Raw genomic sequence first — 14,330 nt, forward strand, 5'->3', positions numbered from 1 at the left:
CCATTCATGGAGACATTTCAAACTCACCCACACGTTTCTGTGTAACCTGCTCTCGATGGCCCTGCCTTGGCAGGGTGTTGGAACAGATGTCCCTTCCAACACTGATGGTTCTGTAATCTCCCAAAAGCAGCATCCCCCTCACCCCGGGCAGGCTCTGAACTCAACAGAGACACATCCCTGGGCACGCACAGGGTGCAAGGAGGGTGAGCACTGCTCCTTGCCCTGCTGCTGGACCACAGAGTGGAGGTGGTTGACACATCAGCACTGGGACCACAGTTTGGGAGCACTCGAGCACATCTCAGCAGATTTGCTGCCAGCTCCATGGAAATCATTAGGATGTGCCACACTCAGCTGCAGAATGAGCAAAGCTGTGTTAGTCCACAGGTCCTCTTGACCCTCCCTCTGCTAGGCAAGACAATGCACTGTGCTCAGCAATGCCCAGGGCTAAATCCCGGTTCACCTGGGAATTAACCGGGCTGTGCATCACTGCTCAGGTTCAGATATTCCTGGCACAGCTCCATGTAATTGCAACCCCGTAGACTGCAAAGCATCTGATTCCCTGTCCCACAATGGCAGCAGAGGGCAACCTCATGGTCCCCAGGGCCCTGCGCCTGAGGAGCTCAGCGTGTCCCTGCCCCATGCTGCCTGCTGCCTGTGCCGCCTGCTCAGCCCCAATTTACGAGCAGCGTGTGAAGGACAGACATGGGCCACTGGGCTGAACAATGCAGGAATATTAGCTGAGTTACAAAAACAAACAAACCAAACCCCGCCGGGAGCCCGTTTCATTTATCTTCTTTTGTCCAGTTTTGCTTCAGCGTGAAAGTTGCCCTTTCAAGTCCAGCAGTTGTGTTCCAGCCCCGGTGGGCAGCTGATCCAAAGCATTACACTGAGAACTTCCCAATGGCATGTTTGCACAGTTCAATTCATTTCTGAATATTCAGTGGAGCTTCCCTCCTTCCTACCCTCCCAGGACTTTTTGCCCAAGAGCCAAGGGTGTAAAGTACAAGGCTGGGGATACTGGTGCACAGAGCCTTTGTGTGCAAACACAAGCTGCTGTTTGTATTTGCCTTCACACTGTCAGAGCTCAATTGTGTGCAGTGCAATACTGGCTACCAGTCTGCTTTCAATATCCGCTCGGCCATCCCTGCTGCCAGAGGCACTCTCCCCCTCCCCAGCCGCTTTGAAGCAAAGTGATTTAATTTCATGAGGCTTTCGGTAATCACGTTACGATCTCCAACATTAACCAGAACTGACTCCCTATTGCAAAAGGGCGGGCAGATGATGGAGTAAACAGCCTGGCTCGGGACAGCCTGCAACGCCAGAGGAAGGCAAGGCACACGACGGCCGCCTGGCTCGTTCTGCACCTCTTATCAGATGAGGGTGGAAAACGGCCTCTCGCCAGCACCAGGAGGGAACAGCCGGCTTTGGCATCCTGAGGATGCTCATCTCCTCTGCTCATCTCCTGTACCATGATGGCTGATTTTTAGAACTGTATTTTTTTTTTTCTATCTGCAGTCATTTACCTTCCTTCTTCCCTGTTCCATTTACAGTGTCCTGATACCTAAGTCACAGCCCCCCCGGTCTGAATTTGCTTCTGGGACAGGCTACTTTTGTGGGGGGTTTTTTCCACAAGGGCCTGTAGGGACAGGCCAAGGGGAATGGCTTGAACCTGCCCGAGGGGAGACTGAGCTGAGCTCTTAGGCAGAAGCTCTTCCCTGTGAGGGTGCTGAGGCGCTGGCACAGGGTGCCCAGAGAAGCTGTGGCTGCCCCATCCCTGGCAGTGCTCAAGGCCAGGTTGGACACAGGGGCTTGGAGCAAGCTGCTCCAGTGGAAGGGGTCCCTGCCTGTGGCAGGGGTTGGAGCTGGAGGAGCTTTAAGGATCCTTCCAACGAAAAATATTCTAGGATTCTGTGATTCTGTTCAGGTGGAGCAGCCTTTGTGCCGCAGACTCCTCTCTGCTTGGGCTCTTCACACAAGCTTTAAAGGCTGGGCTCAGTTTTGGGGATGCCAACCTTACCTTTCCCATCCCTTCTGCCCCATTCCCACCTCCTGGTGGATTCTGTGCATTACTGCACGCTGCGGGGCCAGTGGTTCCGGAAGAGCCGGAGCCTCCCTGCATGAGGAGCAGGGTGTAGGGAAAAGCTGCCATGAAGAGGAGACTGAGAGCAGGGAGGTTCAGATCTGGCTTGCCCTCTCTGTCTCACCCTCGCCCCTCCTCACCTTCCTGCATGTGTGGCTCAGTTCTTCCCAGAGCATCTCCTGAGCAACCAGAAATATCAATCTACAACCTGAAGTTAAGTACTTTGGGGCTGTGGGAGCAAACCAGGGTGCTGCACTGGGCACTGGGCAATCCCCAGTGGGTGTACAAAAATCCCTGTTCCTGATCACAAGTACTGTCCTTGCTCTTTCCTTCCACTGTGGTCTGACTAAGACGGGTGCCTAAGCAGCCAGATGACTGACATTAAGGGGCATTAATTTGCCCCATGGAGCTGCCATCAAAATAGTCATATTCAGTTTGAAAGGAAGTGCAGATCACAATGATCCACACCAAGCCACAAAGTGCAGCCTTGTAGGGATCTGTGTGATGGATGGGCTCTGAAATACACCAGGAAAGATGGCATGGACTGCTATCCATCTCCCCATCCAAACCTGTGAACCTGGAGTATGCAGGCATGTGTAAGGGTGGTGATCAGGGACAGAACAGCTGGAATCTCACAGATGACCCAGCATGGACATAGCACACAGCCTGGAAAGCAGGCACGTGAAGTGGGGACCACTGAGCCAGCAGCATCCTCCTGAGTTTCCTTCTTTACTTCCCACCTGGAACAGGGGGGAAAGAAATCCCCCCACTCCTTAGTGCCCTGAGAAACTGGGGAGTGCTCTTCCTGCTCCATCATTCGCCATTGCTGGATCTGTGTCTAGCTCTCCATCACCAGAAAGCATTCCCAATCCCAGCAGCTCCCCATAGCAGGTCAAAAAGAACAAACTAGCCATGAAACAAGCCCGCACCATCCCCACAGAGCTCCAGGATAAAGCAGTCTCTCTGTGTCATCAGTTTTTAAACTCCAGTCTCAACTAAAACTAGTGCTGCTCAAAATGCCTTCAGCTGAGCCTAACACAAACTCCACCAGCGTGTGGCTCAGCCCCTTCATGCCGCGGATCAAGGCTGTGAGCAGGAGCAGCCAAGACCCCCCAATAGCCACCACGGCTGCACTGGCTCAGAGTAGGAAAAGCTTCCCTCTCTCCTTATCAGTCCCCAGGGCATCCTAATCCCCTGTAAATGAAAGCTATTACACAGATATCTTTCTAAAAGCCTGCCTGTCACTTCATCCAGGCAGCCCAGCCCTGGCCAAGGGACTTTTTGAAGCGTGGCTTTTGGAGGAGGTGCTGACACTGGCAGAGCCTGGTTTGTGCCCGCTGGGTGAGGATCTGGCCTGTTCCTTTAGGAACTGTGCTTCGATTCCTGCTGGGCTGCAGAGATGTGTCCCCAAACCACCGGGCTGCAGAGCCAAGGCTGAGCCCCACACTGGTGCCAGGCTCCCTGGCTCTGCCACTCTGCCTTGCGGGAAGCAGCAGGGATCTGGCAGGGATGCTCAGGATGGGAGCTCGGGTTATGCAAAGGAAATGTCCCCTGCTGATTGCAGCAGCAAAGGCCAAGTGGCAGCCACCACTCCAGAGACACCCTGGGGACTGAGCAGATGTGACTGCTGGGCTCTGCCACCGCAGAACCCTTTCCCCAGCTCTAAGCTGCCTGCACGGGCTGGTCCTGGCAGCAAAACCCCAACCTCCCCTGCTGCTGCCTGGAAAACTGGGCAATCTGCTTGGTGCAATCAGGAACACGCTGCAAATAAATCACAGAATCACAGAAAGGCTTGGGTTGGAAGGGACCTTCACAGCTCATCCAGTCCAACCCCCTGCAATGAGCAGGGACACCTTCAACTAGACCAGGTTGCCCAGAACCACATCCAGCCTGGCCTTGAACATCCCCAGGAATGGCACATCCGCCACCTCTCTGGGCAACCTGTGCCAGTGTTTTAGTACCCTTATTGTAAAGAATTTATTCCTCATGTCCAGCCTGAATCTCCCTCTTTCAGTTGAAACCCATCATCCATCTTCCTATCACACAGGCTAGAAAGTCTCTCCCCATCTTTCTTATAGGCCCTTTAAGTACTGAAAAGGGTGGGGATGAGTCTGGGGACTGTGAAGCACCCTGCCATGGTGAGGGCTGATGTGTCCTGCATGCAGGCAGCTCTGTTGGTGCTTTGTAGGAAAGGCTGGATGTACTTGGTGGGTGCTGGGGCTGGTTTTGGTTTATTTCTGCTGTTAGACAGCAGCACGGGGTGAAATGATGTACAACCTCTGCAGTGCTATGAAGGGTGATGGTTTAGTTCCAGTCATCCTGACCCAGGCTGGGAAACAAACTCATTACAGCACCCCAAAATCCTCCAGAAGTCTCCAGTAAAAGCCTGCTTTCACAGCCCAGCCCTTGCACGCAATAGCTCCTAATAAGCACACAAGCCTCCAAAGGAACTGCACCTGAAAGCAGAGTTTCTCAAAAGGAAGACCGGAGAGACCAGAGGCTAAAGAAGGCAGCGACCTTCAGAAAGTCCATCCCCATCCCCGAGGATAAAGGGGAGATACATTAAGAATATTGAGACAGGCTCACACATCCCAGCTGCCCCCACTTCAAAACCAGAACCCCGGGTGTTTTACAAGCAGGAGCCCTGCAGGCAGCAGAGATTCAAGAGTCATCCCGCGGTTCCCACTCTGCTCTGGGAGCGGCAGCACGTCCCCCAGGGCGGTCACAGGGAGCCTGCCGAAGGAGGACAGCATAGGCTGAATAAGGATGACATGCTTTGGCCCAGAAAGAGGAGGGCAGAGATTAGCCGTGGACAAGCTCAAGGGAAGGCAAGTGTCCAACCCAGAGTGCCAAGCCTGGTTTTGTTTTAGCCTTAACTGCGCTTTTTTGTTTGTTTGTTTGTTGGTGTAAAAACCTTTCTGTTGGAAATCAGTTTAACTTTAAGCTTCCTGAGAATAAAAGCCTGTGAGAAAGCTCTGCCCATGCAAGACCCCCTTGGGAGGCTACAATGGGAGTCTCAGCAGCTTATGGGCCCATATTTCTATGGCTACAGCACCCATCTGCTCAGCAACAGAGCGTTACCCACAGCTCATGCAATTCCCCATGCAGAAGAACCACCAGGAGCTGCACTGGGGTGCAGAGGACCTGAAGCTCCATGGATGGCAGACGGTGCCATGAGAAGTCCCCTTGCACAGGGTGCTGGCTGGTGCCATGCCACTGGTGAAGCTGCCCCTGTTGCAATGCTTCCCGCAACACAAGGATGTTACGATTCTGCTTCACACCTTCCTTACCCCAAATCCAAAGCACTCTGCACAGCTCACCTTTATTATCAATAAATGGGGAAACTGAGGCACAAGGCAAACCTGGAGAACAGAAATTATGAGTATCCCTAATGTCATCAGAGGGTAATGGGTAGTATCACCGCACAGCACCTCCAAAATCCACCTAGGAGCTGGCTGGCTCAGTCTAGAGACATGGTCATGCTGCGCTGCCCAGCCCAGGCAGCAGCATTCATCTCACAGGCAGAGGATGCTGCACCCTGAGGATCCTTCACCGGCACACCGGGAATCCTGCAGGGACACCTTGAAAATCCTACTTGGAGCCTCTTTGCTCAGATAAGAATTGTTGCTGCTTTACAGCACTTGCATCCTTCCACCTCCCTCTGGAAGAAGGTAAGCACCTGGGACACTCACACATCCCACACAGGTGGATTTGCAAAGCTACCTAAGTCTCTGTCTGACACCAGGAAGCCCCTGAGATGAAATCCTACACCTTACATCCCTCTGAAGGACCAGAATGAGAAGAGCTGACAACTGGGGAAGGATCTGATCTCCCTGGTTATGATGAGGATGGAAGGGAGCCCACAGGCTGTTTTTGTAAGCTCTGCCCTTCAAATACCCTGGGCCACCACTGAGATGAGAAAGCCCCAGGTTTGTTTGGAAGGAAGTCTTTCATTGGAAGTGTTTGGCACACTGTTCTTTAGCAGTTCCTGGTCCCCTCCTTGTCTGAGATAAGTTTCCTTTTAGCTGGAGGAGAAACTTGCTTACAGGTTGCTCTGACATGAGACACATCCCAGCCTGGGAACCCAACTGCAGCACACACTGCGGAGCAGAGCCTGACACCAGGCTTCATGAGTGGCTAGTGCCAAATCCCATATGTGACCACAGTGTTTCGTTTCTCTCACTGCAGTTGCACTTGTGATCATTAAACACTCTCTGGGCATCACATCCGAGCAGAACCAGGCACCTGCAGATGCAGCTGACGTCAGGCACACATGCAATCGCTGGGTGCATCCCCCGGCCCCATAGGAGAAAGGGCTGCAGAGCCCCAGAGCTACCAGCACTGGGACTGGAGACTGGAGGTCGTTCCCAACGTGCCTTAGTGGGCTGCAGCCTGGGTTTTTCTCAGAGCACTTTCTCCAGCTAAGGCAAATGCAAAGGTGTTTTTTGTGCAAGCCAAAGGGAGCATTCAAAAGCATCATTCTAAAAAACACCATGGTTCATGAGGAACTGTGGAATGGTGTTGATCGATTTTATTGGCGTCTCTAAAACTGGCCAAAGCCCTGCCTGTGTTTTCATGTGTCCACACCAGCTCACCAGCAGTTGTGCTCTGACAGCATCTTAGTTCAGTCCTTTTCCAGCTGCAATCTCCTCTCACAGGGGAGCTGGAAACTTCATCAGGACAAACTGGGTTGGAGACAAGGGGCTTGGGTTGGACCAACACTGAGCAAATGAAGCCAGCCCGCCAGCACTGGGGAGAGGAAGGATGGAGAACAGACCTCCAAGTTTGTCTCCAAGCTGTGTCCTCCCTGGAGCATGTTAGCTCCCAGGCGCCTGGCCAAAGCTGGACTGCAAGGCCAAGCTCTACGTGGATGAGTTATTTGCCAGGTAAAGCTGATGGGAATGTGAATCTGTGCAAAGCTCTGCTGGCTGGGCTCCTGCAGGAGAGGTCCCTGGAGAACATCTCGAGCCAGCCCTGTCCCCTCTGTGTGTGGTGCCTGGGTTCTTGAGGCAGCAAGAAGTGATAAAGAAAAATCAGATCTGGCTGGCAAAAAACGTTCCCGTGGGAAATTTTGACTTTTTGTCAGAAACCCCAGCACGTTCCTTTCCCAGCCCCAAATAAGCATGAATAGGAACAAAGATTCGGGTTTGGCAGTGGGAAGGGGCTTACCAAAGAAAACACCCAAATTTTTAAGCAAAGCAGACACATTCTGTCATTTTTCTCCCTGCCTGAAAAAAAACCCAAAGACCAATTTTCCAGAAAAAAAAAATAATGAAGTGCAAATTCAGTGAAAAAAAAAAAACAACCAAACAAACCAACAAAATAATCAGTTCTCAGAGCACTTCTTGTGGCAAATTCAGCTCATTTGGATAATTCACAGCCCCCCTGGCCACAGCTGCTCAGGGGGTTCTGGCCTTCTACATCTAGTTGAAGATGTCCCTGCTCATCGAAGGGGAATTGGACTCGATGAGCCTTGAAGGTCCCTTCCACCCAAACCATTCTATGATTCTGTGATCCTCTGGCTTCCCTCTCAAGAGGCTGAAGATCTCTCCAGCAAGTGGCCGCAACATTCCCCCCTACATACTGCTCATCCCCTGCCTCTGCCCACCGGAGGCCGTGTCCTGAGCCCTCGGGTGACTGCAAAGCCCGACCTTGTCTCTGGATTTCGGAGAGAAACCGGGGTGGGCCGATGGTCATGAGCAAGTGGGTGGGAGCTGAATGGGGTTATTGTGATCTTTATCTAGAGGGATTATTGTAGGCAGTGTGGGCTTGGCAGGTCCACGCAGTTGTTTGGCCGTGGTTGGTTTTGCAGACTGACAGGTACGGCCCTGGGGAACGGGCTGGGGAGAATTATTTTACGGTAGCTTCGTCTTTGCAAAACATTCACTTCCCAGCAAAGTCAGCGGGAAAGGGGAAAAAAAATCCAAGGAGTGATTTTGGTTTGCAGAGCCTGCCGCAGCCAGGACTGTGCATGATCTGAGCTGAGAAGCCTGGCACAAAAGTGACACATTTTACTGGAAACTGGGAACTTGTTCCCTTCTTATTGGAAGTCAATTGGAAAGGAGAAGGACGGTAAGTGCTCGGCGCCAGCCTAAGAGCTGAACATTCTGAGGAGCACTTCAGGACCCTGCAGAGTGGACCGAGGATGCAAGAGCACCCCGGGATCCTACCAAATGTATACGACATCGACGATAGCGGGAACTCTGCACACAGGGAGTGATGAACCGAGCCGTGGGGGAGCTGAGCCCCTCCTGCTCCCGGACCTGCTGCTGAGGAAGAGGAAGCGCAGAGCCCGACATGCAGCCTCATCCCGGCATCAGGACTCAAAGCCAGCATGGGGATAAATCGCTCGGCACTACCGACCCACGCAAGAGGCACTCACCGAGAAACGAATTCGCCCCGGGACCCCGAAAGGAGCCGCATCCCGGCGGGGAGAGGAGGCTCCGGACCGGGACCCCGCATCTCTCCCTGCCGCGGGATCAGGTCCCCCTCTCCCGCCAGATAACCCAGGCTTGGCCGTGCCGCACTGCTGAAGGCGCCGGCGAAGACATTGCTCCCTTCACAAGAGACACATCTGATTGTGATTTGGGGAAAGGAGAAAACAAAACAAAAACCAAAACAAAGACAAAGAAGGCAAAAAAATAAAAAGAAAAGCTCAGCGCGAGCCTCTCGATGGAGGTTGGTTTTTTTTTTCCTATCGTCGGAGCTGCAAATATTTTGGAAGCCGCGGACGTGTTCTCCGTGTAAACAAGGTGGTGGCGGCAGGCGCCGGGGCCGTTCTCCGCGGCTCGGTGCTAGGTCACCCACGGCCACCGGCACCCGGCTGGTCCCGGGGGCTGTCACCGGCCCCCTAAACTGCGGCGAGGAGTGGAGCACGGGCGCAGGGGAAGCCCGCTGGGGAGCGGGGGGTGGAAGACCGGAGGGAAGCCTTCGGAGGGTTGAGCGGGGACTAGAAGGGAGGAGCACCCCAAACTCATCATCCCTTGGCCATCCCGGGCAGAGGCGAGGGACCCCCATCTCCCTTCGGGTACAGCCCGAAGGATACGGCTCGCCCACAGTCGAGGGCTGTGGCGACGCTATGTTCACCCCCGAGGTTCGCTCCCCGAGGAGCGAAGGGGCTGTTCCCCTGTTCTCAGTTGTTCCTGGGGCTCTTTCAGGTCCCCGGGACCGCCCGCACGCCCTGAGGATGCAGCGATGGGAGAGTTCCCGAAGCCTTTCCCTGCCGGGGAAAACCGGAGCCCGAGCCAGTCCCCGTCCCGTCCGAGCACGGAGCCCTTCGGGAGAGCTGGAGGCTTAGCGGCGGGCTCTGAGCCTGTGTCCCCGGAAAGCCGGTTGCCGGAGAACTCCGGGATCCCGGACCGGACCCCGCTCTGTGCGCCGCGGGACCCCCGGCCAGGAACTGCCCGGGACGGGAGGGAGACCCTATGCAATGCTTCCCAAAACACGAGCGGTGTTTTCCCGGGCTCCTGAGTGTCCCTTCTCCTCTCTCCTGAGCTCCTTGGTGTCCTCTGCCCTGCGCTTCCGAGTCTCCTGCTGTCCCCTGCTCTGCGCTGCAGAGTCCCCCGATGCTCCCGTCCTGCGTTCCCGGGTGCCTCCGGTGTCCCCCGTCCTACGCCTCGGAGACCCTCGGTATCCCTTACCCCAAATTCCAGTGCCTCGCTGTCCCCTGCCCGATGGTTTTCAGTTCCTCGTGACCCCAGCTCTGCACCTCAGGGTCCTTCGGTATTATCACTAGTGCGATCCCGGGTACCTCGGTGTCCCCTGCCCTACGCTGCCGAGCGCCTCTGGTGTCCCATCCGCTGCGCTTCCGAGCACATTCATGTTCCCCGCTCCGTGCTTCAGCAGCCCTCGCTGTTCCCTCCTTTGCCCTAAGCTCCCGAGTACCTCAGTGTCTTCGCCCTGTCCTACCTTTCATGTCTCTGCGTGTCCATGTCCTACTCCCCGTCTCTGGATGTCCCCGCACTGCTCATCGTGTCCCTGGATGTCCCCATGCCTTTACCATCCCGTTGCTGCCGTGTCCCTGGATGTCCCCGTGCCTTTCTCTCCCGGTATCTGACGGGTCCTGCATGTCCCCTCACCATCATCCTGCCTTTTCCTCACCATCCCTCACGTGTCCTGGATGCCTCCATACCTTTTCCTCGCCTTTCCCTGCCCGCTCTCCGTTCCCCGTAGGTCCCTTGCCGGGTCCCTGGATGTCCTTATGCCCTTCGCTCACCGTCCCTTATCGGGCCCTTCCTTCTCCCCTCTCTCTCCCTGCCCTTTCGGGGACTTCGGCTCCCTGTCCCCTTCCCTGTCCCGCGTCTGCCGCCGTGTTCGGACCCGCGGAGTTGGACTCACCCACACACTCGTTGGCTTCCCGGGCCGTAGCTCGCTGCCAGGGCCGGTCGTAGTGGAAGGGCTTGCAGCGGTCGCACTCGGGGCCGGCCGTGTTGTGCTTGCAGTCGCACACCAAGCTGTCGTCGCGGTCACGGACACAGCGCGACGCGTGGCCGTTGCACTTGCATCGCCCGCCGACCTGCAAGTCGGAGACGGCGTAGAAGTAGGAGTCGCGGGCCAGCTCGGAGTCATCCTCGCTCTCGTCGCCGAAGGTGTGGAGGCGGCTGAAGGTCACCCTGATGTCGGTGGCCGTCACCCAGTCCTGCAGCACTGGCGAGTTGTCGAAGTCGTGGGCGGTGGGGCGGCCGTCCAGGGTGCTGAAGGCGATGAGGCCGCCGGAGAGGGGACGCACGTCGGTGTGCGAGTCGGTGCAGACCGCCTCCTGCTCGTTCTGCTTCGTGATGGCGGCGCGGCTCGGCTTGTTGTACATCTTGCGGCACTGCGTGGAGTAGAACTGGAAGGGCACCCAGGTCTTGCCGTAGTCCATGGACTTGTGGATGGCCATGGACTCGGGGCGCGGTGAGCAGAACTGCAAGCTGACGTAGGTCACCTCGAATTTCTTGCCCAGGGAGAGGGTGAGGGTGACGTTGTGGGGGTACTGGACGTAGCTGTCGGACTGCCAGCAGGTCAGGTTGTGCGGGTTGTTGAGGTCCGTGAGGAAGGAGGGCGGGTGGGCGCGCTTGGGGTCGGAGGCGTTGCAGAGGTGGCAGGAGCGGACCTGCTCCTCGCCCTTCTCCGTCACCACACAGTACCGCGACGGCGGCTTCCCGCAGGTGCTCGACACCTTCACCTCCTTCCCAAAAGCCGAGTTGACGAAGTCGGGGATGCACCGGCGGGGCAGCCCGTGCTCGTCGTAGCAGGGGTCAGGCTGGCCCGTCTGCACGGCGAACATGCTCCCGCCGTGGTAGCCGCCGCGCAGGGGCTGCGCCAGCCACGCCGCTGCCAGCAGCAGGGCCAGCGCCGCCTCCGCGCCCCTCCGCGGCATCCTGCGCGGCCTCCGCGGGGACGGACGACGGACGCGGTGCGGCGGCTCAGAGAGCGCGGAGCATCGCCCGCCCCGCGGCCAGCCCCGCCGAGAAAGGGGAGCCCGCGGCGGCGGCGGCACCACAAAAGTGCGGCGGGCGGCGGGGCTGGGTCCCGCCCGCGCCCGCCCCGGCCCTCGCACGGAGGATGACTGGCGGTCCCAGCCCCCGCCGCGTTTGAGGTCATGCTAAAGGAGTGACATCGCGCTCAAGGAACAGAACAACGACATCCACTGGCGGCTCAGCCAGAGACACGCAGAGGCCTCGGGGAGGGCGGAGGGGGGGTGGGGAGGATGGGAGCGGGACGGAGCCTGGCCCGATACAGCGACGATGGGCGCCAGCGCCACCGCGGAAATCCCTAGCCGCCCCGAGGAGCCGCGGAAAGGCCCTCCTCCCCTCCGCGGGAGCTGGGGACGGGGGCAGCGCCGGGAGGAGCTCCCTGCTTACCTGCGGGGACGCCGGCAGAGACAGGATCGGGCCCGACCACACCTGACTACTGCTGGCCTCCCCTTTACCAGGCCAGATGGGGCTGGGCCGGGAGGGGCGCGGGCAGAGCCCCAGTCCTCTGCGGAGCCCGGAGCCGCCTGGGCAACTGCCCGCTCCGAGGGCGCTGCCGGCGATTCTGGCCCGGGACCCTCTACCCCGGCAACGGCAACCGGATGCCGTGGAAGTTTAGCTGTGGGAGATCTGGAGCCGTGGGCATGACACGGGACTAACGAGCCCCAGCAGGTTATTTTAGCAGCCTGATCTCGGTGAAGAGGCGGTTTACACCCCGGGATAGAGCGGGCACGGGGGCTGCGCGGCGCCTCTCGCCGCTCCGAGTCGGTTTGCAGCTTTTCCCGTTAAAGCGAGAAAGGAGTTAAAGGGCAGCGCTTGTCCCGCACAGGGCCGTGCCCCAGCCCCGCGATCCCCTTCCCGCCAGCCCCAGCGGACCCCGGTGCCCGACGGCGGCTTCCGTCCGGCTCCGTTCCGGCTCGGCTCTTCCCTCGCGATCCCCGCTATCCCCACATGCCGGCCGCTGGGAACGGTAGCCGGATTCCGGAGCGATGGTGCCGGGAGGGAGCGGAGGAGTTTCCCTCCCGCGGCTCCCGGCCGCCCTGCTCGCCCCCCTTCCCTCCCTCCTTCATTAAAAGGGCACTTTTATTTTTCCAACGGAGGTGCCCTCGCTCGGAGCGCTGCCTGCGCCGTGTCACTCAATCGGCCGGGCCCTGGCACGGCCGCGCGGTCCTCTCCAGGACGAGTCCCGGCGGGGCGGCCTGAGGGGACGGGGATGGCCGGGGCAGCGGCGGGCCCCAGGCCGGCCTCCGCCCCCTCCCCTCCGCCCGTCTCTCTCCCCGCTTTGAATTCTTTGCCACCGAGCTGAATAAAAGTGGTTGTTGTAAATTGAATTAGTGCCTGATTAATCTGCTCCCGGGCCTGCTAGCCCAGCGGGGAGTCTTTGGCAATGCAACCGCCTTCCCTGCAGGGCAGCAGGGCTCCGCAGCCTCCCTGCCCCCATCGCCCCCTCCCGGACCTGCTCCCCAGCCCCTCCACTGCCCGGATTTGTTAACTCTTCCCCGGGAAACAGCCCCTCTGTCCTACTCCCGACGCCCTTGCCGCTCCTTCCCCGGCGGAATGCAGGAGTGTATGAGGATGCTGCCGGCCCGGGACTGGGGGCATCCCGGTCCCTCTGGTCTCACCCGAGCCGCCCAGGGGCTCAGCCGCACCCAGGACACACACGCGGCAGTGTCGGTGTATCCCAGCCCCGGAGAGCTCCCCCGAGTCTGTGTCCGAGTGACCCCGCTGGAGATGGCCGATCCTCCGGGATAGCCCAGCCCCGGAGCCGCCTGCTCTGCCCAGACGGGAGCCCCAGATCCGAAACCATAGATACCACCCCGCACCTCGGGGGCCTGCTATGAACATCACCTCTCTCTGCTTCTGAGCCCCGCTCTGCCTGCCCGGCGCTCCTCCTGCGGCCACGCGTATCCGTGCTGCGCTGGGACCAGCTATTTCCCCGGCGAAAGAAGCAGTTCTCCTCTGGGGAAGAGGATGCCCGAGACCGTCTCGCAGGCCCCGGAACGATCCAGGGAGCAGGGCTGAAATTGTAGCGTTTCTTCACAATCCGGGAGGGGTTTTAACGATCCCCCAGTCCCTCACAACAAAATAATGGGGGTGGGGGGACACTAAGTAAACCTGACCCACGCGAAACTGCCAGGCAAACCCGAGGTGCTGCTTAATCCCATTAGCAGGGTGTTAATTTAACAACCGCCCGGAGCTGCCGAGCCCGGGGCCGGTGCTGCCGGGGCGCGGGCTGAGGCTCTCGCTTCTCTGCTGTCCTTCTCGCTGGGTTTGTTCGGTGTTTCACAACCCCCGGGGTTTGTAATGGCTCTTGCGGCCATTAACGTGATTTACTGAGGCTTCCCTCTAATTACCTCGCCATCGAGCTATTAAATGCATGCAAGCAGCCCCGCGGGGACCGAGGCGCAGCTCCGCGAGGCCCGGTCCCGTGTCTGTCCTCCCCAGCCGGTCAGAGGGGCCTGGGGCCGTTCCGGGAAGATGGAGTAGGGGACGCTCGGGAACCGGGCAGTCTCCCCCACCAGGCTTGCTCCCCACTTCCCACTTCGGGTTTGATTTTCCTGACGTTAAGCACCAGCTCGCCCCGGCCTTGCCCTGCCTGGGGGATCACAGCTCCCTGCTCTCTAGCTCCCACCGGGGCCGGATCATCTCTGGCACCCACACTGGGAGCAGAGCATCTCCCATATCTCGGGTACCAGCACCGCGGCTGGAGCACCTTTTGTACCCGCACTGGGAGCCGAGCATGCCCGATAATTCTGGTACCAGCATCTCCGGTATCTACGGTACCAGCACAGAGA

The 14,330-nt window shown here is 58.2% G+C and overlaps 1 protein-coding gene across 1 annotated transcript in view; it reads right to left on the reverse strand.

Moving 5' to 3' along the window:
* The window catches only part of LOC133215780 (netrin-1), a gene marked incomplete at its 3' end in the record, with an annotated part of 51,950 nt that extends 40,195 nt beyond the window's left edge, over window positions 1–11,755 (reverse strand). The window contains exon 1 of the mRNA XM_061360015.1: window positions 10,418–11,755. Within this exon, the coding sequence (XP_061215999.1) occupies window positions 10,418–11,441 (1,024 nt within the window). The remainder of the gene's footprint in view (window positions 1–10,417) is intronic.
* Window positions 11,756–14,330: the final 2,575 nt, after the last annotated feature.

The sequence above is a fragment of the Neopsephotus bourkii genome, unplaced genomic scaffold (genome assembly GCF_033783945.1).
Source record: "Neopsephotus bourkii isolate Nb327-2 ecotype Australia unplaced genomic scaffold, CSIRO-AGI_Nbou_v1 NB_1003, whole genome shotgun sequence".
Taxonomy (NCBI): domain Eukaryota; kingdom Metazoa; phylum Chordata; class Aves; order Psittaciformes; family Psittacidae; genus Neopsephotus; species Neopsephotus bourkii.